Below are 23,745 nucleotides of genomic sequence, written 5' to 3'. Positions count from 1 at the left end.
CTCGTGGATGGCGTCAAAAAATTGCATCCCACCTCGGATCCAACTATTTTTGTGGCTGAACTCTACGACGCGCAGAAGGTGTGAATACATTGTCGGTTCAAAAATATGGAGTCAATGGTGTGCTTATTGCATGATTAGGTGTTGCCTAGCCATACGGACCTTGATTCCAATATATAGACTGACGTCGGGTTATTTATTTGACTCTAAAATATAGGCATTAATTTGTTTTCTGTAGGAACTGGAGGAAATTTGCAATCCGATAATTTTGAAGCCAAAGCCGGCTCCTCCTCCACCACCATCGAAGCCTGCAGAGGAGAGTGGTTCCAAGCCCGCTGAAGGAGCCAAGGAAGACGGGAAGGAATGTTCAGCATCCCCTGAGTCCGACAAACTTACTAGTGTTCCCAACGGTGGTGAGGCACCTCTTGGTGATATGGAAGTAGAGTAGACCTCTGCGTCTGTATCACATCGAATGTATTCCATCACCAAAGTATTGCCGCCACTACGGTTGCTGATTCTTGTTTTCAAGCATTGCACTCGTCTGATGCTACGTGAAGAAAACAGTTTAGTACCCGTTCTCATCCATGATATTTCCTTCGGTAATACTTTTTATTGTTGCCAATGTGTGTGCGCACTCGATGTTGTTGGAACCACTGAGGTTGTTTCTGTGGCTACTTCCTACCATTTGGGTTGGGTGAGACGCTATTAAATGGCAACATGTGTTTGTGTGCTCGTTGTGGTGGCAGTTTTGTCTTCTGCCTAATCCTGTTCTGTGACAGGTGAAGGTGGACCAAGTAGTGGGGTAACGTTGGCGCACTCGCGATGGCGGTGTGCTGTGTACGTCTACACCCTGCCAAGATGCAGGCGGACGGGTCAATGGTGGTGCAATTGGGCTTCCTGCCGTTGGGTATCAGACTGCACTTTCACACCAATGAGTGTTGCTTAAATGTGTGTTCCCCATTCTCAACTTAAAGCGCGTTTTTGCTTGCATTCGAGTCGTGGTATTTAGTAGATCCATGTTTTGTAATTTTCTGTTTTGCCTAGAGCAGTTGTTTGCAGGCTGGCTTTTAGGTTGGTTTGCATTAACACTTGTTGGGAATTACATTCACGCTTTTGTTTTTAATAGTGTGAACTTATTTTGTATTCTAATGTTCAAACATATTCTATCCAAATGATGGATTTTTGGTCAGTAGAAAATTGAAATAGAAGCTGATCAAACGACAAATTGCAGGTATTTCGTGATTTCTAAGCCGGCCTATGGATCGAGAAGTCGGAGAAGTAGGTGACATTCGATAGCCTCGTCGGTGTTCTGAGCGTTCTTGCTGCTTCTCTGGGTGGTTAGTACTTCGGACGCTGCTGTCGGTGGGATTTCCTCTTCGTTTAATTTGTGCGGTCCATCATCGTCTTTAATCGCCACCAATCCTGAATCAAAAAGTGTTGTTGGTGGCGGGCCTCTGCTCAGGCAATGCTTATTGTGCATTCCAAAGGTGCAAAATAATTCTCCGTCTTTGTGAGATTTGGCACGACAGAAGTAAGTGATTACTACTGAACGCAACAGGTCAAAGATGTGGTGGTGATAGTGCTTAATTTTAGTAACTTTTTTTCTACACAACCTTAAAAGGTCATTTTAGACCAGCGACGCGTTACCTCTTGGATTGCTGAAATTGATGTATCTATTTCCCTAGGGCAATAATTTCGTGGACTTAAAGTGCATGAGTTTAAAAGTTCCTTAGGTTAGCACAACCCCTGAGGAGTGAATTCCAAAGATAGCTGCTGCATTGGGAGCACGCGGGGTTCGGTTTGAATGGATACAACTCCCAAAAGTTCAATAGGCACACCGTTCGGATTAAATTTACAAAACACTAGTAAAGAATGCGTGATTGACAAACTCAATTTATGCAGCTCAAAAATTTCCAGAGTTCTGTGTGCTTGATACACCCATATTTCGCGCCGAGTCAGTCCTAGAAACTTAGTAAGACGCAGTAGGCGATAAAAAAGTAGCTTGTGGTTCTCGATTTAGCTCGATGTCCCTCACTAGATGTAACGCGTAGGTGCTTGTACAGACATTGGCATGCGTTGGTCTACTTGCAATCCTTTCATCTACTCCTCTCATGTCTCCAAGCCTCACTTTTACCAAACACCTATTTCACCTGAATGTAGGATATTTTTTTGCTTTTCTGCTTTGCATACCGACGTAGGTGGCAGAAGCTACCTTACCTTCCTACCTGCCTAGCTTCTTGTGCCATCTGATCTATTATGCAGAATTTGAAGGAGCTGGTGCATGCTATGCGGGAGACAAATTCAAAGGTCACATGGTTGTTAATTAAAGCAATCGGTAGAATTTAGTCGCACATCATCATCTTGGTGATAAATGCGCTGCGTCATGTCTTTAGATTTTCGATAATAGTTTGAAACAACGTCGCGTATCACCTGGCGTAAGAGGGAGGGGACAGTATGCAGTCAGTCATATTTGACTTTGTTAGTGGTGGTAGTGGTGAAACAATTGGTTTACACCTGCGTATATATTCACACCTACCTCCAAATCTACGTACGCATTCACACCTAGTAAACTGAGAAAAAAGTGTCGCAGTGGAGGCTAAGAAGGCAGATATGTGGGTTCCATCCCTCTCTCCTACACTGAGAGATGAAGGACAATAAAAAACTTGGAAGACTAACGCGTCATCGTTCATAAACTCATGTTTTCACGCGATCATAACAATGCACCGATGTTGGAGTTTTGCAGGTGTCTGTATGGATAGATGACCTATGGTGAGAAGGGACTTTTGCGCTTTTAAACTGCATTTCAGCATTAAGCAAACCAACTTACTACTTGCTGACATAACCCCGAATAACTTACTTATTCACTACCCACCGCCCACCCCACACTGCTAGTCCGCTCCCCACGGCATCTCCACAAATCCGTCCTCACGCCTTCCATCTATCCATCCACTCTACACGATAGGATATGATATCTATTTCTACAGAAGTCGCTATTTGGGCTAGTGAATTGGTTGGAAGAATGCTATATTTTTTATGCTCATCTTTTTCGTACAAAACAACTCAGCCTAAGAGCGCTAACCGAGCATTAGGATTAGAGGAAAAGACGGAGATGGTGCCTCTTCCTCATCCCTGTCCTTCGTATTCGCTAAAATCATTTTCTTCCCAGCTCAGTGTGTGTATCGCCTAACCTTGGTCACGAGAAAAAAAGGCTGAAGTTTTGGGACCTGGCAGTGGGGGGGACACAAAGATGGCTGGGCTGTATTTAGTGCCTGGCTTTTAGAATCTAGGTGTCATTTTAATTAGCAGAAATTGTTGCAGACTTGGGCCTTTTTGAGAGAAAATTTGTACCCACTCTGCAGTTAGTACTACTGTGGGAGTCATTTGTGTTTAAAGAACTTATTAGGCGAATGAATTAAAAGTAGAAATCGGTTGCTTGAATAAATGAAAATCTAGCCATGATAGATTAAAAATTAAAAACATACATTTTACTAAAAAAAAAAAATTTCGCCGATGTTATTGATCAACCAGAATCAATCAATTGCATCAGTTCTTGGTAAGACAAAAAACACTTCCTACCATTTATCTACTGAAAGAGCATCTCAATATGTGGAATTTACGATTTAAGATCTCATTTGTTCAATAAAGAAGCACTAATGAAACCCAATCACGAGTTTCTCTAGTTTTTATTGCACATTTGGACTGATTTTTAAGAATCAGTTTAAAATAAAGGGTGTTATTAAACCGCTGATGCTATAGTCGGGATTTTAACTGTGGTAGACGAACCCAGTACTCAGAAAACGTTGCAATCAGTCCGTCCCATTGATGACCTTGAAAGGCATGGCAACCACTTTGCATATCTATGTAATGTACTTAGACCTTGGTTCAAACCATTGGCACAAAGTCACAAATGCTTGCAAAACTGTGGAAAATACAATGTTTGCTATAAATCACCCCCATGAGATTGTAAAAGGCGCCCTACATTAGAATAATCTGAGAAGCACTGATGGACTGGAGACACCAGTTATTCTAGTTTAGTCAAGAATAATTAAGTAACCTGATTTTGACACTCTTAGTTTGGGGGTTGAGTTGAGGACACGGAATAGTCAGTGATATCAAGATGTGGTAGTCAAACCACAGCAGATTAACATTTGTTTCATTTTTCATCCGTCTACCCCAATCTTTAAGGCTTTGTGTCTTAAACTTCCTCCTTGTACACACGACTGGAAGGCTATGCCTATAACCTCTCGGCTTTTCTATGGATAGAAGTGCTACATTGGTGACAAACTGACAAGGATGCCGAAATCGACTTCGGGTACCAAATGTATGGTTACTCTGCGAAGACGCCTATCAGGAGAACTGAAAAGGCAACCTCTGCATTGGGGCGATTACCCCTGTAAGATACCTGTATCCCTAGTTTAATTACGCGAACAAGCGGTAATTTTACCATCCCTCCACCAGACGACCGGATTCCATTTGGACAGCTGGCAAGCATTGAAATACGAACAAAGTTGCAAGGAAGAGAAATGCTTGAAATGTCCTTGTTGTGAAACAATGCCCAGCCTTGAGCTGTACAATATTGGAGCTTCCTCCAGCATAGTTTACATGGGTGTAAAAACCGTGGACCTATCGAATTCAACAGTAGAATAAATGCCTTCTCATTTTAATGGAACATCAATGCATGCTTTTCATTTCTGGCTCGGTGGTGATGACCGAATCCGAAGACAAACCAAGAGGAGACCCGAAGACTGATTCTTTAGTCTCCGTGGGTAGAACTGCACCCTCCCGAAATCAGTAGTAAATAATCATCCTCCCCTTGGTAATATAATGAGTGTTCAGATAAAACCACGACTTCTATTTTCCATCCTCTATAGAGGGTATTGTCATGCCTTGGGAATGTTTTCAATCCAAAAGAAAAACTCTCCCAATCTGATGTTTTAGAATTTTCTTTGCACCCTACTCTCCTTCTGCTTCTCCCGATTGATCTACATTAACACGTGTGTCTTAAGGTCATTAAGAAAGGACACATAGGGGAGGGTTGGAACCTTCTGGGTACATGGGTACATTAAGGATACATGCACACTGTACTTCAAATTGCGGTGTTAAGGCTGGCAAGGATTGCTTTTCCGACCCAAAGGACTGAGAATGTGAAGCAAATCAATTTTATTCGGCCATATTGAATGAAGCTGTCGAATTGCAGCAATGAGGACTTCGTACAATATCCAGGTATATTCAGTCGTCAATGTGAACGCCTTGAAATGAAGAAAATGACTGATGGCCAGTTCAAATATCTTCACCTGCGGATTATATTCTGCCTACGATCAAACCTCGACGCTATGGGATGCCATAAATTAATTTTAATGTATAATTGAACTCAAGCCATGCAGTAATGTAACTCATCTGGTCTTCAGAGAATTGCCTCCTTTAATGCTGGCTTCCATCCCGGTGCTAATACCAAGAATACTCCAATTTTCCCCTACTAGCAATCCGGAACCTGGCACCTTGTCTTGTTCTGAACTGGCTGGCTGCATCGTCAGCCATGAGGATAAGCTGTTTCGGTCCCTCTCATCCAACTCCAGGGTGAGTTTTCGGGATGAAAATCTGACAAAGTGAAATACCAATTCTTACAGCTTGATTCAATGGCTATTCAACTCAACACATCGGTACAACATCACTGTCATCGTAAAGAAGCTATGGCACCTTCTGGGCGAACTACTTCAACCACCCCCAGTGGCCAAATGAAACCCCTTGGCTAGCTACATTGCTGTATGCTCCCGTACCGCGTGTTAAACTACAACCACTCTCCTCAGCCCATTTGGCCTCAACTGTCCTCAAGGGTTGGGTCTAGACAAGATACCACCTAATACCGTCCGTAATCAGGCTTGAGCAACTGGAGTACTCATTGAACACTCGGTAACGATCGTCAGAAAGGTTGCCTCTATTTCCCAATTTGACCATGTCGTCCGAAAATGTCCCCTTCTGATACCTTGACCTCAACCAGAGCAACGGTAATCACTAATTTTATTCGATTTTAACTTACTAATCAATGGCATTTCTCTCCCATTTCTAGTGGTTGTCTTGTCAAAGCAGGTGAAGAGGGTATCTGTGATCCCTCCTACAGCTGAAAAGGCGCCACAAGTGCTGCACCGCATCGTCTGCAAACGCGGGCTCCCAGAAACACCACACGTTAATAATGCAGCAAGATTTTTTTCTGTAGAGTTCCGTAACTTGCTGTCAACATGCCATTACTAAAGTTTTCCGCCAATCATGTCAACCACCTTCAATCCTTTGGGCAGGTGAAGCGATTTCTCCACATTCCGAAGTCACAAAGAGAGAAGCGGTTGCCTGGGGCAATCTCAGATCAGCAGTGGAGACATTAATGGACCACCGGATCAACGCACCGATTCTTACAAGACGACAAAACTGCTACATCGCTGATTTAATCTCCTCCATACCAGGAAAGGTCGCATCAAACAGTCAGGATTCGGAGGAGGGATGAGAATCAATTTTGCTTGAGACACGAAGAGGAACCTGGAGTTCAGCCTAATACCCTGTCATTTACTTCCAGGCAAAACGGGCTCCATATTGACCTGTCCTGCCTACCAGGACAACGCTCTGGTAGGCAGAGATGCAGGCCAAAGCAATTTTCGAGTTGACCTTGAGGAATCGTGACACTAATACGTTTTTCTACGAGAGGTAGGAAGTCCTTGGATCATTTACAGCTCCAAAAAAACTCTCCTATTTTAGTGTTCTAAAAGCTTCCATTCAATTCCTCTTGAGTTTCTATGCTCGAACATTCTGGAAGCTCTTTACAGTTCGTGCTTCCTTTTACTTCGAGTTCATTTCAAAAGGGATTTGGGGGAGCCAATTCTCTCCGTATTCTCAATTACTCGGAACCACAGGGCCTCAATAGATAGTGTTTACTCCTAACTGAGGTCTTAATACCGCCATTTTCTGAAGCCTTCACCTTATTTTTTTTTTCTAGTAAGAAAAGTCACAAATATCTGCGCATACATTGACAGCCTATAACTACATGGCGGTATTGGATTACACATGGAATCGAGTGGAGTGGTAAGTCTATGTCGTCAGGCCTCTAATAGATGGCACACTTTATAGGGCAGCCCTTTCACAATTAATCAAAGCGTTGACAGTACCAGTAGGGCGCAGCCTTCTAGACGTTTCTACCAAATGTCGTTCTAGAAGTTCCTACCAAATTTATTTCCACTCCATATTTCCGAGCATTGCAGAACCATCTGCAGTTTGTGTTCACATTGAAGTTCTTCTAATTGAAGGATATTGCTTAAGGGTGTGTAATTTGCGTTGAGCTAATACTCTCGGAGCCCCGGAGGCGCAAATCGCTTTTCAGTTTGTGCGCACTGTCTTCCAAGTGGCAGTAAAGAGCCTCACTATGCAGTCCTGCTCTCGGGTTCTCCACTTGGAGTCGCTACTGGATAGCAGCAAACATTACCCTCCCCCCCTCCCCTCCGCCACGATTCATGGGGCGATGTCTGTCTATTCTCGGGTTTTCTCTCCACTAAGACTCGGTAGGTCCAACTTTCGACAAATGAAAAGCCAGCTAGAGGAAAGTAGGATGCGCAGCAATTTTATTACTCTATTTTGCATTCAAGTGGAGAGATCTAGTGCTCTCTCACTACTCACCCACACACTCACACTCTTTCTCCTCCCAACATACACACATACACACAATATGCATGTGAATGAGCTGGTGCGTAATCGACACTGTCGTTGTTTGCAAGGCCAGTCGTGGAGGAATGAGAGTTAAGTTACAAAAGCGAGAAGAGTAGTGGTTCTGCCTTGTGGGTTGAAGAGAAAGCAAAATTAATCTCTCTTTTGCCGAAGGTCTTTCTCTACGAAAACAGAGGGAGAACAAAAAAATAAAGGAGAGAATATGTACACCCACGTTTATAAGAAGGAAGAGGGAATAAGAGGTTACTATGAGGAACTGGGAGAGACATACTCTTCTTGTAGCTCTGGTTGTATCTGTGTTTGTCGTTGCTGTTAGTATTATGCAGTAAGGTCTTAAGTGGTCCACGGAAGAGGATATCACGTGATTGGGGGGGGGGAGGAAGGGAAGAGGAGGGAAGAGAGAGGGAAAGAAGTAATCCTAGCTTTTGCCACGAGGTTGGCGATTTTTCGAGGCGTGTCGCTTGCCGGAAGAGGAAGTCTGTGATGTTCCACCAGAGGTGGTGGTGGTGGCGGTGGAAGTACCTCCGAAGCTTGTGTGACGGCGCACCTGTTTATGATGCTGTGCGGTTGCAGCTATCATGCCGAAGAGCTTGTACCATCCAAACACGATGGAACGGAGGTTAAGATCGTCTAGCACTATCTCGCACATGCCCAGGAACACCTTCTTATCCATTCTACCGTATTCACCCCAAACACTGACCTATAACCAAAAAACAAACATTTGATTCAAAAAGTGGCTCGAACCTGCACATGTGCATTACTTCAAACTACACCTCTCACGTAGTCAACTTGAAGACACGGAAGAGATTCTTAATGCGAGGCTGTGATTACGTACCCTCTTAGAATGCATTTAATTGGAAGCGTGGAGCTGCCATCCTTCAGTGAACACGAAGCTCTACCTTGCATTCCCAGTGCATAAAATGTCACTCAACTTCACCCAGCTTCATCCATTCATTCGAGGCAACAATAGAAGGTAGTCAACTACATTTCTGCTTCCATAATATCCACAAAATGAGAGTGGGGCAGTATCTTCAGCCTTCTTTGCAAATCTTTTCCCGGTGTAAGTTTTACGATGGCAAGAGGTGTGAAATCTCCCACTCGCCGACAGTCTCTCGAGATCTATCACTCAGTGGTGCAGTCCCATCCCCTCCCAGGTATGGGTCAGAGACCTGTGACAAGGTGTGGGGAGAGTCATTGATGGCTAGCCCACTATGTAGCACTTCAAATGACAAAAAACTGCTGCAGGGACATTCAGCGCCTGGTTGAACATCACCTGACTAAAACCACCTCCCTCGCTTCACCTTCCTTAGCTATAAATGCTAATTGTGCCAGTCAAAGCACGAATAATTAAGATTTCTTGCCTGGAGGCTGTTGGATTGTGAATGTTGCAATCTCGTTCCATTAAATGTGATTGATAGAAGTTTCCCTGCATCCAGTTTTTGCACCTTCTTTTCCCTGAGACAAAGACATGAATAGGAGCTCTCAATAGCAGACGCTTCTAACTGACCACTGTCGTTCAAATCATATCGAGACTTCTAGTTCAGGATAACAGTTTATCACGCTACAACATAATGCGAACAATTTCTTTTTCTCATAAAAGTGTAAGAACTAGCAACTCGCCTGCAGTATTTTGTCCTTGTAGGAGTTGGAGAATGAGAATTGTTGTTGGAAGAGTGGATCGAGGGTGCGCCGTGCGGGCGCGGTTGTTCGCATCTTCTCGACAGACTGTTTGCCTTCCAGCAGGTGAAGCTTCACATAGGGCGTTGGCAAGGGTTTTGAAGTGTTCTTCTGCTGTAGCCCTCGGGCCCGTATCACCTCTACTTCGAGGTGACCTTTTCGATCGAAGAAGGATAGCTGGATCTCGCCCAGACACGGCATCCCTAGCACCTGGCGCCCCACCAGCTGACCTGGGCCTAGACCCTCCACAAACTCACCTACGTGCACTTCTCCCCTAAAAGGAGGTAAATCAAAGGTAAGCTAACAAAACTGGAACTTCCACTGAAATCCAGTGGTTGGTGCTGTCTAAACGGCACACCTCTACAGCATTCAAAGAAGGGACGTTTTGGACACCATTAACCGATTAAGTAGAACGAAAATGTGTTGGGTTCCAAAGAGCAGATCTGCTCAAATCTACTCCAAATGCGGATCTAATTATAAACAATTTTATAGGAGAAAGAAAGAATCTATTTAAGACTGAACTAACATCTCCAGAGCAAGTTGATCCTTTCTAGCGGCAGTAGCTGCGGCAGAGGAGGAGCAGGAGGAGGAAGAGTGGAGAACACTGGACAGTGTGTGCTGAAGGCCGCTGCCATGATGACCAGCCTGCCCAGTGAACCCACCACCTACAGAGGATTGGACGCTGCTCGCGGCGATGCCACCGAAACCAGCCCCCTCAGCCACCACTCCGGGCGCCTTGTATCCGCCTGACACTGTGCCCTTCTCATTTGTCTGGATGTATGCTGGCAGCACTTCCTCGCTGCGTTGAAATGACGCCTTAGTTTTCTTATCTGTAGATGTACATTCAACAACCAGTCAACTGTTGGTAAACGGTTTCATCAGTTCCCCATTCCATACTGGCCGTAGCCAAATCTTTATACCACTACTGATTGATGCATGAAATGCGTTTACTGTGGAGTATCGTCTCGCCTTGAGGAGTATGAAGACGTAGTGACAATGTAAAAGCGTGACTACAGGAAGTGATGATGACGGCAGTCAAATGCAACATCGAAAAACTTGAAGTCTGGGTGATACGTTCTGCTACCGCACATACAGGCCCTTCTTCACATTCTTCTGCTACTTTGCAGACGCGTTCAGGTCGGTTTGCAAAGTTGATAAGCTCGAATTACATTTTTTCAGGTTCAACCGACATTTTACGATTGGAGTGCCACAAAGAGTACCATATCGGTAGGCCGGACACGACATGACATAAACAGTCGCGAAGTAAGCGCACTATTGGTCACCTGCTAATGACAGGTTCATGTTTGGAAAGAGAATTCAACATGAGTCAAAGAGCGTCGACTATAAACAGTAAGTCAATCATTGGGTGATGCAGGCACACTCATCATTTACCTGTTCCACTTGTAGCCGTATTCTTCTTCGATATCCCCAGCACATTGCTGAACCTGTGACCAATACTGGATCTCCGTTTTCTAGCCGTAGAGGGCGTGGCGGCAGCCGCAGTCGCCTTTGTTGCTCCTGCAGTGGTCATAGTGGTGGTTTCCGTAAAGCCACCGCTGGAGACAGCGACAGTTGAAGCTGCAGCAGCAGTGGATGAAGAAACAGACTTCTCCTCTGTCGATGAAGACTTCGGCTGGTCATCTGGAGGTCTCTCTTCCCTCCCTCGACTCTGCTTGCCTTCATCTTCCATCGCAGCCGCTTCCTCTAATTCTGCCTCTTCCTCCTCACCGGTCTCAGCTAGCAGATCCTGCGATGGTGAATAGCAGTCGGCGCGACTGCGCGAGATCCGACGTGCAGCGGAGCCCAGTTTAGATGCGTTAAGGCGTTGGTGTTGACGCTGGCGTAGACGGTTGGATTGAAGACTAAGTTTGGAGAAGGAGGAGAAACCGGAGGCCTCCGAATTGTCCGAAAGGAAACTCTGGTCGTCTTCGGATAGGCTGAATCTAGGGCCTCTGTAAAATTACGGATGGCATGTTGACAGCAATAAGTCGACCCGACCCAAGTGATCAAAAAATTTCAATTTCCTTGGCGGACTATCACAGAGGAGCAGAACGAAGATGTCTCCTGCGAGTGACTGATTCTACAGATACTTATAAAAGAAGTAATGAAATGACGTCAGATCTTGCGACGTTCCACAGTGATTAGTGTGCTACTCCTAATTGACCAGTGCCGTTTGGAGACATTTACCATAACAATTTCATGAAGATTCGTTAAAGTCAAAGCAAGGGAGCGACCATAGGGAGTGTCGGAAGCGATGTCCAAAGGAAGAAGGAGAGCTATGTAGCAAAAGAGCTTTATTCCAGCTTTATGCTTAGCCACGAAATTCCTCCAGTTTCCAGGGTTTCGGTCGTTCTCTTGTCACCCTTCTGTGAGTTGAAAATGAACATTCTTGCGGATGACTATGCCATTTTACACATTCAAAGGTGATCTAGGACACTATATTGTGGTGTAAGCCTCCCAGACTTTCTCTACGTCCACATTAAACTTGCTCCGGGACTTGTACACCTCATGACCCTTGTAAGGGTAACTCGGTTGATGCTCTGGTGACAGTGGTAGGCGTACCCTCTTCAAAAGAATACTGATTCTATTATGGCCCATCGAGATCCCAACCAGAGTAAACAAGAGATACGACTTCAGAAAATGAGGTCTCCAATGGCGACAACCAGAACGCGGTGTCTACGTTCGCGTCCGCTAGTTGAGTGCTAAGTCATGTGTTGGCCCCATTCTCGAGTATTTTCAGTGTTTTGATTGGCCGTGGCCTTAATGTGCCCATTGGTACACACACAAAGCGCCTCCGACCAATCATGCAGTACTCGTCGAGAGGGCTATGAAGTGTTCTAGAAGGTTCAAGAAAAGGAAATTGACAGAGCGTCTTGAAACTGCGAAATGGAGAGCAAATTCCGATGTCGCGTTAAAACAAAACATCATAAAAGCGCCACTGACAATTTCCACTGTTCGTGCAAAAATGAATCTAGGAGTGACAACGAATTTCGGACAAGTCTGCGGTTGGGCGTTTTGTCAAGAAGACGATTCAAAAGACAGTCAAGAAGCAGGTTTAATATTTAGAAGAAGGGTAATTTAGCGTCGCGGTAAGCATGATGTTTGGCACCCTGGCAGCGAATTACTGAAGGTAACGAATTTAAAGAATCAGTATTCAGGGAAATTTGAAATTTCAAACTTGGAAACACGTTTTACCTGTCGGCCGCATGGGTTTTCGGTGGCCCGGGCTGTGCAGGCCCACGTGACTCACGCCGAGAGGTTCGCTGACCACCGGGTTGCTGGCGCTTTTGGCGGTCAGCAACAGCCGAAGCGGAGGCGGACAGTTGGCTGGGCACTGAGCGTGGACTGATGTTGCGAAGGGCGCGCCGACCTCCGCTACCTCCGCTGACCGGTCGGTGCGACACCTGAGCTGTAACTCGCTCCGAGGCTTCACCGGACCATTCATCTACAATATTGAGAGTGCATTCGTTCAAGCTTTTAAAGTTGCCTTCACTCGTTAACGTTTTTATTCGACCTCCACTGACTTTATGATCACCGGAATTCTAACTACTAAAATTATATAAGTAGGCTGTTAGTGGCAATTTACTCTGCATTTACTGGTTCTCCATAACCTTCAATACACAAGAAACCGCACTTTTCATTCTTCTTAACAAGGATGCATCTAAATAAAGCATTTTTGATTCAAACATGGAGTTTAACATGCCGTGAAAAGTTTTTTTTAGTTCAATACACCGTTAAAAAGTCAGAATTGCACTGACCTGCTTCGAATGTTCCACTCTCAGACTGCACCTGAAACATAAAATAGTGCAATTAGTATACTTAGGTTCTGTTTACCGCAAATAACTTCATGTTTTCTTCCACCTAAGGCCAATTGTTTCGCTATACAATGCTTGACAAACTTCTTTGTTTACTTCGCCGAGAAAGAAAGCTTAAAATTATAGAAGTACCATTTAAAGTTTTGCGTCAAATGGCAAAACAAAACTACAGTCCACTTTGACTTTGTTGGCTGCTTAATTGAACGATCTAATCTTATAGATGGGGCATTTGGTTCCTAGTGAATGGCAGGTATGGACGAACCTGACTCGAAAAATCCTGATTAGTATTATCCCAACCTGGAGGAATGGGATACCAGTAAGCACGACCGGATAGGTCTGCCACCTGAAGATTAATCAGAACCTGGAGAAAGAGGAAAAAATACATTATGTATACCTGGTGAGACAAATTTATTATTTTCTATGAACACACACCTAAGTCTGTGGCATCTTAGCCTCGCCTCCTGGAGTGGTGAGCCTTAATGCTCCTCAGGGCGTCGCAACACTGGCAGTGATAGGTCAACACGATCCAAACAAGCAATAATCCTGACTTTGTTGGCTATTTAATGAATGTAAACTGCACAAAAGCGCTACCTGTGAACGACTAAATCTACATGGCTCAGTGCGGAGAAAGGGTTATCGCAACGGGATGCCTGGTTTGATAGCCATCTCAACTTAGATTTCACCACAGAAGTTGAACTCCCTTGTTAATGTGCTCTACCACCATCTCAAGAAGGTTTCGTGGCACTACAATTTGTCTTGATCCATGAAAGCTTCAATTGGTCATCAATTTTAGAATCAGCTCTTCATGAGACTAAAATGACCCACCTCTCCAATGAAAGCCGTTCTGCCCCGAAGATAATCAAAAACAGCAACTTCTAGCTCCTTGGAATTTATCACGAAGTTTTCAAAGGTGACGTTGTGGATCCAAACTGGGTCATTGGTATTGCGAGCAACTCTGGTACAGCGAGGTTCATATTTACTAGAAAAACAACACAACAAACATAACTCATATCCTTAAGCAACACTCCTCATTGTACTTTGATTGAACAGTCTGCTTGGGTTAGTTGTAAACGGACTCTTCATCCTCAAACTTAGTGAAAAAAGCCGTGTTTTGCTTCAACTGAATGAAAACTTTGATAATGTTTCATCCTACAGCTACTTCCATTTATTGATGCGTTTGATACCAATGTCACGTATATGTGACACCTCGGTCCACTTATTCGAGCCCACACGTCACAAATATGTGACATGTGGTCGGCATCAATCTATGCTAACTGCTAGTTGCACCAAACCTTCCCTACAATCTCTAACTATTCTACTTCTCTCTTCATGGGACATTTTTTGTGATAGAGATTTGTAAATAGGTGTCAGGAGAGTTCTCGAGCTTTTAAATCAGTGAGACAGTTTTCGAGACCTTCAGTCCACTCTGACAACTTTGCAAAAGGTACCCCCATCCCTCATATTGGTCCCATTATCATCTACTCCCAGCGACTGTCTGTGCACAGAATAGAGGACAAGCATACTTGGTTTCTGGAAGAATGGTGATCTGGCAGAAGGAACTGCAGAGCCAAGTCTGTGTATTCAATTGTGGGGGAAGGTCACGGGCGGCTAGGACGGAGACAATTAGTGCTTCCTTCTCCTCATCGTATAGGAGTTTGAGCTAATAAAACACAGCAAAGTATCCGTCAGTTCAGCAAGACGACAACAATGGCAGCATGAAGCAAAGTAACAGAAATGAGACCTAGCCTAGTGTGGTCTTCTTCAGTAAGTAGAGGGCAAAAAACAATTTTACTTGCCTGTAAGTGAGGATCGGCATCTCCAGGACCAAAATTATCACCATATTCCTCCTCTTCTTCTTCTTCTTGGAACCTTGCATCTTCACCTATAAGCATTTTTGTAGGGAAGAATTTTATCTTGGATACATGATGGTAAATGGTACATCTGTTCAATATAGATAGCAAAGTAACTGTCCAATATTTCCCTCCTAAAGGTAGAAATAAAGCTAGCTTACCAGGCCTTGATAAAGAAGTTGAATTTGCACCATCAGACTCCTCGCAGTAATCACTAGGTAGACAAAAACTTGGTTTTATAAGAGCTATATTTTAAGGAAACCCAACTAATTTCAAGTGTCAGCCCAGCACAACAGGAGGTTAGACAAGACTCACTCAATGACACGTTGAACGGTGAGCCACACTTCATCTGCATTTCGAGAGAGAGCCAGGATCTCGGAGACCTCTTCTTGATGCAGACCTCGCAAATTGTGTCCATTCCATTCAAGAATCTCATCACCTGTCTGCAATTCGCCCATCACGTCGGCCACAGATCCCTCTTTCACAGAGCTCACAAAGGTTCCCACCATATCTGAGGGAACTCTTTTACCGATCACCAGTTTTAGACCTGGAAATGAAGGACTTTTACTGTTTCACTATACACTAGACTTACGGGGATAGCACATTTCCTCCCTAGTTCCATACGCTACAAGGACACGATTGCTAATAGATTCATGTATCTCATAAAATATGTAGACACACAACGAATGCAGTATGGGGATATGATCACTTCAAAGAACTGCAGAGGACTGAATCGTGAAGACCACGGAAAGCTAGATGGATTATTTATAAGTACAAACTTTACACCACCATGCTTTTTTGGTTGGCAAAATGGGTGGATAAGTAATGGATGGCTGGAGGGATGGAAGAATCGGTGAATAGAAGGCAGAAAGGAAGGGTAGGTGATTATGGACCCCATTAAAGTAGTGCGTAAGATAAAAATGTGGCTCGTGAGTTGATTACGTAAGCGTGACCTACGAATGACACCCTCATACTCTTAACAAACTTTGTAGTACAAAAGTACAAAAATCACTTTTCTCGACATGTCAAGTCAGTCGGCACTCTGAAATGCACACCACATCTTTGTAGCACACATGCAAGGCGTGAAAAACAATGGCCCACTGAGCCTCTTCACCACCACTCGTGTACCCAATTTTCACTACCATTACCAATAGTTTATGCGCCATTCTGCACTACTGTCAAGAATAGAGGACCTTCGTCAACCTCATGCATCTACCTTTCAGTGATTCATCACCATATTTCAACGATTCACTTAAACCACTTAACTCTGGATACCGCGTTCTGGTGTCACCTACTGCACCTCCATACACTCGCAGTCATTTTGGTAGAAAAGTAGCTTCAGAGTACAGCCTTTAGGCTGTGACAAAACATTTTATGCAATGGGGTTCAAAATAAGAGAAATGAGTGGGGATGACAATAAATAGTACCCCTCTAATAAACTAACTCATCCATGTAACGACGTGACAAGCAAGCACTTTACAGTCGGCGGACCGATGCTATACCGAAAGCCACGAAAATTCCTTCTGTCTCTTGATGGATGAATAGATGTAGTGGTGGATGTTTAAAGAAATGGTGAAAGGAGAGATCGACAGGCAGGAAATGATGATAGGTGTCCTAAAACATCCTGGGTTAATAATTATCTTGGAATTGAATCCAACAAAGAATGTAGTAGGTTGATTTAATTCTATTCAGTGCAAAAAATGACGATGATACGTACTAGTCCTTCCTAGTGAAAATATCTCGGCCTCTTTTTGAAACTCCCAAAACATGTTCACTTCTGGTAGGTACAGAAATCTAAACTGAATCATACAGGAGATATGATTACTTATAAATTCTCATTCTAGTCAAGTAGACTGCCAAAAGCATTGAAAGGCTAGGGTTAATGAAGTGGAAAGACAGCCCTTAAAGTGATCAGTTAAATTGAAATTGACCAGGCAAAATATAAAGTTCACACCAGCCAGAAATGGCTTACCAAAGCTGCTGAGTAGTCCAATTTCACCGCTTGCTCTGCACTTTCGAAGGTACACCTGACCGATCAGGCTTTCACCATCTTGAGACGGTGACCAGAATGCCGATCGACCCTTGGGGAGGCAAAAAAATGCAGATGAACTTCCTGTAAAGACTAATTATTTTGCCCAACCATTTTTTGCGTATGAAAACCATAAGGTCTTATTTACATTAGCAGAAGGGCTAAATATGTCCCATGCAGTATTCCTCTAATGGACCATAGTACAAAATGGCCAATTCATTTCATTTATAAACCAAACCAACTCACGGAAGATGGGCGGTCAACTTCAATACTACGTTGATACATTCTGCTTTCGGTTGTAAACGATTTACGATAGTCTCCTACAATTTTTGAAAAGAACTATTAAATACAAGGACAAGATTTAATGTCTTGTATTTGGACATTGTTTTACTGAACCATTCATTAATTGCTTGAGGTCATGGCAGAAAGCGAAAAATGGAATAACAAGTCGGTCTAAGCATCCTAAACACCTATGGAAAGATAAGAAGAAAACATCTGGAAAAAATTACTGGAACTTATTATAAAGAATTTACTAAAGCAAGAACAGTGAAGGACAAATTGGGCCAAACCTTGTATTACCCGAATAATCATAATCATATTACTCCCGTTAGTATACCCATCTGAAGATCGTAAAACTTTGCTTTTTAATAACTAGTTTGTAAGTCATATAGATGTCCTAATTTTTTACCAAAGTCCAACAACACAACAATTTGACCGGTGGAATTTATCAGTTGGGAATAACCGATCCCACTTAACGACATGTTGCAAATTGATTAGGGGAGTTGAAAACAATAAGGTGGATGTAGGTTGCTCTTTGCCAGGAGGTAACTACACTCTTCGGCTATGGCCTTGATGCCAAAATGGTCACCTTGGTTGTACAGGAGTTGGTATCATCTTAAAACAAAACCACTGAATGTCTGTGGTGGATAACTTTCCTTTGAAGAAACTCCTAATAGCAAAGGTTTTAAAAATAAAATAACACGCCTGAACGAACAGAGTTATCCATCACATCTTAAAGGCTGTGCTGCATAACTTTAAATATGATGGTGAAATTAGGTTGAGACATTTGATGCAGTGACGGTGGTACGTATTCGTGTCGTCAAAATAATCAAACACAGCTCAGAGATATCCTGCTTTCAAGAAGGGTAAAATTCTGACACATCAACCAATCAGAATCACTTGGTTTAAGCTTTTCATCACCTCGCGAATAGGCCTCGGACTTGCAGGGTTCCGACACCGATCCCGGATCCATCTGCCCTCCACCACTCCTCCGTAAATATCCTGCACGAAAACCACCATGAGGTGAGTCTTCAGTAGAACCGCACGAGGTGGTGCTGACCCCTCCGCCTTCTACCCCGCCACCTTCCATTGACCTAAAAGTGTGCCGTTCAGACCGCAAAGGAGGTGGCATAACGGGTCGGATCCATGCAGCCTCCCCAAAGGGTCGTCTATAAGCTCGATCCACCGGGGGTCCAGTGGAGTGTCGAAAATGGGGTGCGTTGTAGGGATGCTGGGCGGTGGCCGTAGCGGCAGCGGGATAGTGTGAGGAGTGTTGTTGCAGATAACGTGGTGGGATAGAGGAATAAGATTGTTGGCGCTGAGGGTGTTGCTGTTTATGAGGATGGGAGTGGGGTGGAACTGGAGGGTGTTGGTAGTAGTTTTTGGGTGACTGATGGCTGTGAAGAAGGTAAGTATGAGAGCTGGGCGTAGGCTGGTAGTGTGACCACACACGGTCCTCCTCGCTTAGTGAACGGTTACTGGGTAAAAGAAAGAATAAAGCACATAATAGTTGCTTGATATTTGATACAGGCTTAGTACCAACTGCCCGCCTATAACGGTGCCTCTTTTGTAAGTTACCTTCTCCACTTCTCAAGAGGAAACTTAAAATTTAGGCCACCTTGTCAGCTGTCTTAAAACACGCCTTCTACTAACGTCTTATCGTTTAGATGACTACCGCACCTCCGTGAGCCAAGAAGAAGACTTTAACAGCGGTGTAGTATAGAGATGGGGAGCCTAGTGGCCCAGCAGCAAGATATTTGAAAAGTGTCAGTGGTTATCCCAGCCCACGACAGGGATTCGTACCTATGAATATTCAACTATCTTGCATAATCCCTTATCTTCGTACAGCCAAAAAATTGTGAGGCAAAATTATGCACAAAGCAGACGAATCTGCCTGTGGAGTGAACGGTGAATACCTCAATTATTTGCGAATAGGAATGTCTGAAATTTCAAAATTGGCGAACATCAAATGCCCTGCATTGGTGCCACCGTACTGGTAGAACTGTCTATTCCGCAGTTGTCTTACAAATACAAGTCAAGCACTACAGTGCGTACATAAGTTTACCAAATGGCACACTTTCAACTCCTTGAAATTTATTCCTTCCCCATCTTTGACAATCTCAAAGGTTCCATTCTGACTTGAAAACCGATTGCGATAAAACTCCATTAAACTTAACGGGACTTACAAAATCATCTCATACCGTCTGCCTAGCAATTCTTACGAGACAGATCATGTTCCGGTGACGGAAATTAAACAGACTGAAAGGTCTCACTCTTTCATTGCCTCCCGCAATCGTGTTTGGCTGGCTACGCCTGCATAGCTGCTTAGACTGCGTTCCACAGGCGCCACATTGGAGGCCGAGAGGGAGGAGGAGGTAGAGGCGGTGGCGGGAGTGGAAGTTGGGGGAATTTTGGGAATCATCCGGGGATTGAGGGTAGACTCAGTGGTATTTAGAGGCGAGGAGAAGGACTCCCTTCTGTAGGAAGTGAGTCCCGAAGGGAGCGGAGTTTTGGCATCCTTGGCTACGTGAGTCATCGCAGAAGGAGATGATAAATTACTGAAACAATTTTTGCACATCCACGAGGACTGGAGGGCAAAGAGAGAGGATAGACATTGGACTACTTTATCTGGTAGGTTCTAAAACACTAATTCAATGCAAGCTCTCCTGTTCAATTTCTGTCCATAACTTCCAGCAGGAGTATTTAACCAACAGGTTTATGCAGCATGGTACAGTATGCAGGAAATAGGTTATCCACATCCAATTCAGTTGAGATCGCCTATACGACTGACCCACTTCCAAGCTTAATACCACGTGCCTGAGTTAAAATGTTTGAGCTTTTGGCCATAACTTCACTATACACTTATTAATTCCCAAGCCCATTGGTACTTAAACAAATCCGACCCTCCATAAGTAAAGAGCTCCCCTCCTCTACCTGAGTACCAAACCATCCGCCGCAGCGAACGCAGGTCTTGAGGTTGCATTGAACACAATTGTGACCTGCATTTCCTGTGAACTTGGTGACATGGCATATCTCACAGACGTCTCCAAAGTTGCCACTACCACCTCCAGTTCTAGTGAAAAAGTTAGACACCGCGCCGAAGAGATCCCCGGAGGTGCGATTGTGATGGACGGAGGGTAAGGGCCTCTCAGCACAGAGGCCTCGTCGTGTGACTCCCCCAAAGAATTCGTCCTTGGCTCGGGCAACGGGGCCACCGATGCTATTGGCCAGTTGAGCATTGGAAGCGGAAGCTGTGTTGGTAGTGGAGGTGGAAGAGGAGGAGGGGGATGCATCGGTTAGGGCTGGAAGGCGTTGGAATACTTTGGAGCCCCGATGGACGACTTGACAAATGGGTATGGAGAGGAGGGCTTGGGAACTGGGAAAATAATCATGTAAAGCGGTTAAACAGCTTTCCATCTAGGCAAACAATGCTGCGGTTATTTAAATTTAAGGGAGTTAACAAATTCCCCACTTAGTCATCTTCAAGGTTTATGCACTTATCGCATTGCTTCGTCACAGAAAGAATTGTTAGTATGACTGGATCACCTGGAGATTTCCGGGCATCGAACGTGCGTGGGCTACGTTTTGGGAATCGTAGGTCATCGTTTTTGTCAATGACTGTATTGTTTTCCTCGTCTACCTTATAGAAGAATTCGTACAAATCTTTCACAATTTCGTCAGTCAACAGCTTGGTTATACACTAGTTGTCCAAGCCTTCCACACACTGACTAAACATTTGTTCACAGGAATGATTGTCGAGGCTGTAGGCCGGGAACGCACCGACGTATGACCATTTTTAAGGCCTTTACATTACCAAAAAAGATGTCTTTTTGCTGGAAAGATTAGAGCAAAGGACCGAAAATTACTTGAAGCCTTCTGTAGAAGTAAATATCCCAGTTTTACAACTTCGATCTTGTCGACGAGATGTTTCATTATTCACCAAGTAATATCCTATGAAAGCAGTCTACCACAATAGCCTTGAAAGAAGAAAGTAATGCCTTCCTTCTAATGCCTACGGCACTACACTAACCCGGTGTTGATATGGTGGTTAACAAATTGCACCGTCCGTTCAAACATGGCAAAAAAAACAAAAATTCCATTATATTCATCTTTGATAAGGTATGTTTAGGGAAAGAATACATTTCAACGATTCAAACATAAAAATAACCTAATTCTCTTTGGATGGCTAAAGCCCAAAAAAACCTATTACAATAAAGTAGAATTAAAAAGAAATCCTAACAAATCACTGATAGAAAAGAAGGAGTAAAGGAGGTCTCTGAACCAATCAGATTTGTTCTCCCTCGAAAGCGGCACCCGTTATATCGGCTTGGTTTTGTTGAACAAGAAAGTCTACTAATCTGGACTCTTATTTAAAATACAGTTCATAAATAAGATGGTGCATTACTTTTTGAGCTCCCAGGAAGTTTAAATGTCCAAAAAATGGAATCAATCGCTACCGGCGTCACATATGTGTGACGCATGCTCTTCATTGGTTAGTTTATTAACACACTGAACAAAACAGAAGTAGAATAGTTTAGAATAGTTTCTAATTGAACAGCATAGCTTTAAATGGAAGAAATATTTGCTTTGAGCTATAGTTGTTCATTTCCTCCTAACACTCAGGTAACAAGCCTATTAAAAATTTTAAATCGCACATCCATCATCAAAAGAAGTAGCAAAGTGGATACTTAAAGCAGAGCCTTGTTGGTCCTCTTGGTCACGACGTGGCCACCTTCTGATTATAAAGTTTATCCCACAGTCCTAGCTTAATGGAGTGCCGAAAGTGTGTAAAGATGGATTAATAAATGCAATTCAGAGCGTACAGGTCATTTAGGGACTCTGTGAGTCCCCTATCCCCCTTCGGACGTACACACCTCCCCGCATCGGACACACGCCGGCCTACCAGCATTCATATACATGACGGCACACACATATATAGGGCCAGATAGGAGGCAGCGGCGTCAGCGAACGCGAGAGAGCAAGAGCCGAGAGGGGATACGTGACGCAAACGGGGAAAGTAAATCAGTGAAAGTGTCGCGCGTACACAGAGTCGTGCAAGTGCAAGTGTTAGCGCTATAGGAAGCGAGAGAGAGGCCGAGAGCGACCCCGCACCAGCAGCAACAGTGGCAGCAGCCAATAGGAGGGCGCAGTTTGATGGCATGTGGCATACACCCCCTCGTGCTCATCCCTGCATCGATCGATAGCGGTCGTATGTGCACGCGTGTGCGAACGTGTGTGCCTGCGTGCACGTGCGCACGTACGCGTGCTTGCGTTCACAATCTGCATGCATGCTTGACCGGTGAACAGGAGGGTTAACTAAATCGGCGTTAGTTCTCTAGCTAACGTCATTGTCTAATAGCGCAAAAATTGGAGGAAGTTAAATGAGATTTACTATTAATTTCATAGTTTCGCCTAGTTTAAGTTTATCTCTGGATCCTAGGGAGTTTGGACACCTTTGCTCTAATAATTTTGTCTTGGCTTTGCTTATCTACCAATCAGTAGGCAGTTTGAAGGTTATTTCACATTTTTAGCCAATGATAGCGCGGGGATTGTGGAAGGCTCTTATTCTGCTAATTTATGCCTAGAAGTTTCAATATTTTTCAAAGCTAAGTAAAGATTTTAAAGCGCCTTTAAAACAAAACAACCCCTACGTTTTTAAAGGACATTCCTCCAAACTAACATGTGATTACGATTTCATATCCAACCAACGGACTGATTAACTACCAGGTTCGAATAAGTCTTAACAAGAAAAAAAAACGATAATTCCAGAGTAGAAATTTCAGCACAATTTTTAATACAACTTGAAATTTGATTAGCAGATAGCAATGGGAGTGGGAAATTTAGACTGCTTGTGCACCAAACACAGATGACTTCAAAATAACCGTCGGTAAGAAAAATTGGCGTGTTTCATCAATTTCTATCCACGGCATGGAAAGACAGTACAAAGCTTTTACATCAATCTACCAGCCTTTCTGATCAATGGCTATTGCCAGGATCTATCTTAGAGCAAATTCGGTCAACGTAAACTATAAGATGCCATACTCTTACTAATGTGTTACGGTTAATAAAACGAAAGTGTAATTATCCGCTGACAGGGGCCACCTCACTTATATTTTTGCTATTTCAAACTCAATCAATCTGTTCGAATAGCACAACAGGACTAAATTTTTGGCTTTCGTCATTTGATAAAGGCCACAAGTCAAGAACCAAAACATTTATACCAAATTATTTTAGAAGAGGAATTTTCTTCATTGGATGAGGAATGTGAGGATGCCGCATCTAATTTCCACCAAAACCCCCTATTTATTGCAGAATTTTGAGTGATTCGATACTTTTTTCTCCGGAGGTTGTGCTTCCCGTTGGTAACATGGCTTGAAGGCCTTGCTGATAGCCT

The 23,745-nt window shown here is 43.8% G+C and overlaps 3 protein-coding genes across 3 annotated transcripts in view; 1 reads left to right on the top strand and 2 right to left on the bottom strand. All coding sequences in view use genetic code 11, as the record gives it.

The window, feature by feature from the left end:
* The window catches only part of EGR_08820 (heat shock protein), a gene marked incomplete at both ends in the record, with an annotated part of 3,474 nt that extends 2,276 nt beyond the window's left edge, over positions 1-1,198 (top strand). Inside the window, one exon of the mRNA XM_024498069.1 lies at positions 1,124-1,198. Within this exon, the coding sequence (XP_024347541.1) occupies positions 1,124-1,198 (75 nt within the window). The remainder of the gene's footprint in view (positions 1-1,123) is intronic.
* Positions 1,199-1,252: 54 nt separating this feature from the next.
* EGR_08819 (hypothetical protein) lies at positions 1,253-5,952 on the bottom strand (the record flags this gene model as incomplete). Its single annotated transcript, XM_024498068.1, has 2 exons — positions 1,253-1,419; positions 5,862-5,952. 2 exons carry the CDS (start codon positions 5,950-5,952, stop codon positions 1,253-1,255), a joined length of 258 nt encoding a protein of 85 aa, XP_024347540.1.
* Positions 5,953-8,119: 2,167 nt separating this feature from the next.
* On the bottom strand, positions 8,120-22,512 carry EGR_08818 (Regulating synaptic membrane exocytosis protein; the record flags this gene model as incomplete). The annotated part of the gene is made up of 19 exons (XM_024498067.1): positions 8,120-8,401; positions 8,808-8,920; positions 9,318-9,652; positions 9,905-10,208; positions 10,771-11,330; positions 12,574-12,823; positions 13,137-13,167; positions 13,456-13,554; positions 14,019-14,172; positions 14,717-14,853; positions 14,978-15,075; positions 15,205-15,257; positions 15,359-15,590; positions 17,016-17,124; positions 18,187-18,829; positions 19,027-19,085; positions 19,663-19,938; positions 20,286-20,727; positions 22,283-22,512. The coding sequence occupies 19 exons, from the start codon at positions 22,510-22,512 to the stop codon at positions 8,120-8,122; spliced, it is 4,407 nt and encodes a 1,468-aa protein (XP_024347539.1).
* Between the last annotated feature and the right edge of the window lie 1,233 nt (positions 22,513-23,745).

The sequence above is a fragment of the Echinococcus granulosus genome (assembly GCF_000524195.1).
Source record: "Echinococcus granulosus chromosome Unknown EG_S00120, whole genome shotgun sequence".
Taxonomy (NCBI): domain Eukaryota; kingdom Metazoa; phylum Platyhelminthes; class Cestoda; order Cyclophyllidea; family Taeniidae; genus Echinococcus; species Echinococcus granulosus.
Note: the sequence above shows the minus strand (reverse complement) of the source record. Positions and strands in the feature narration are given on the sequence as shown.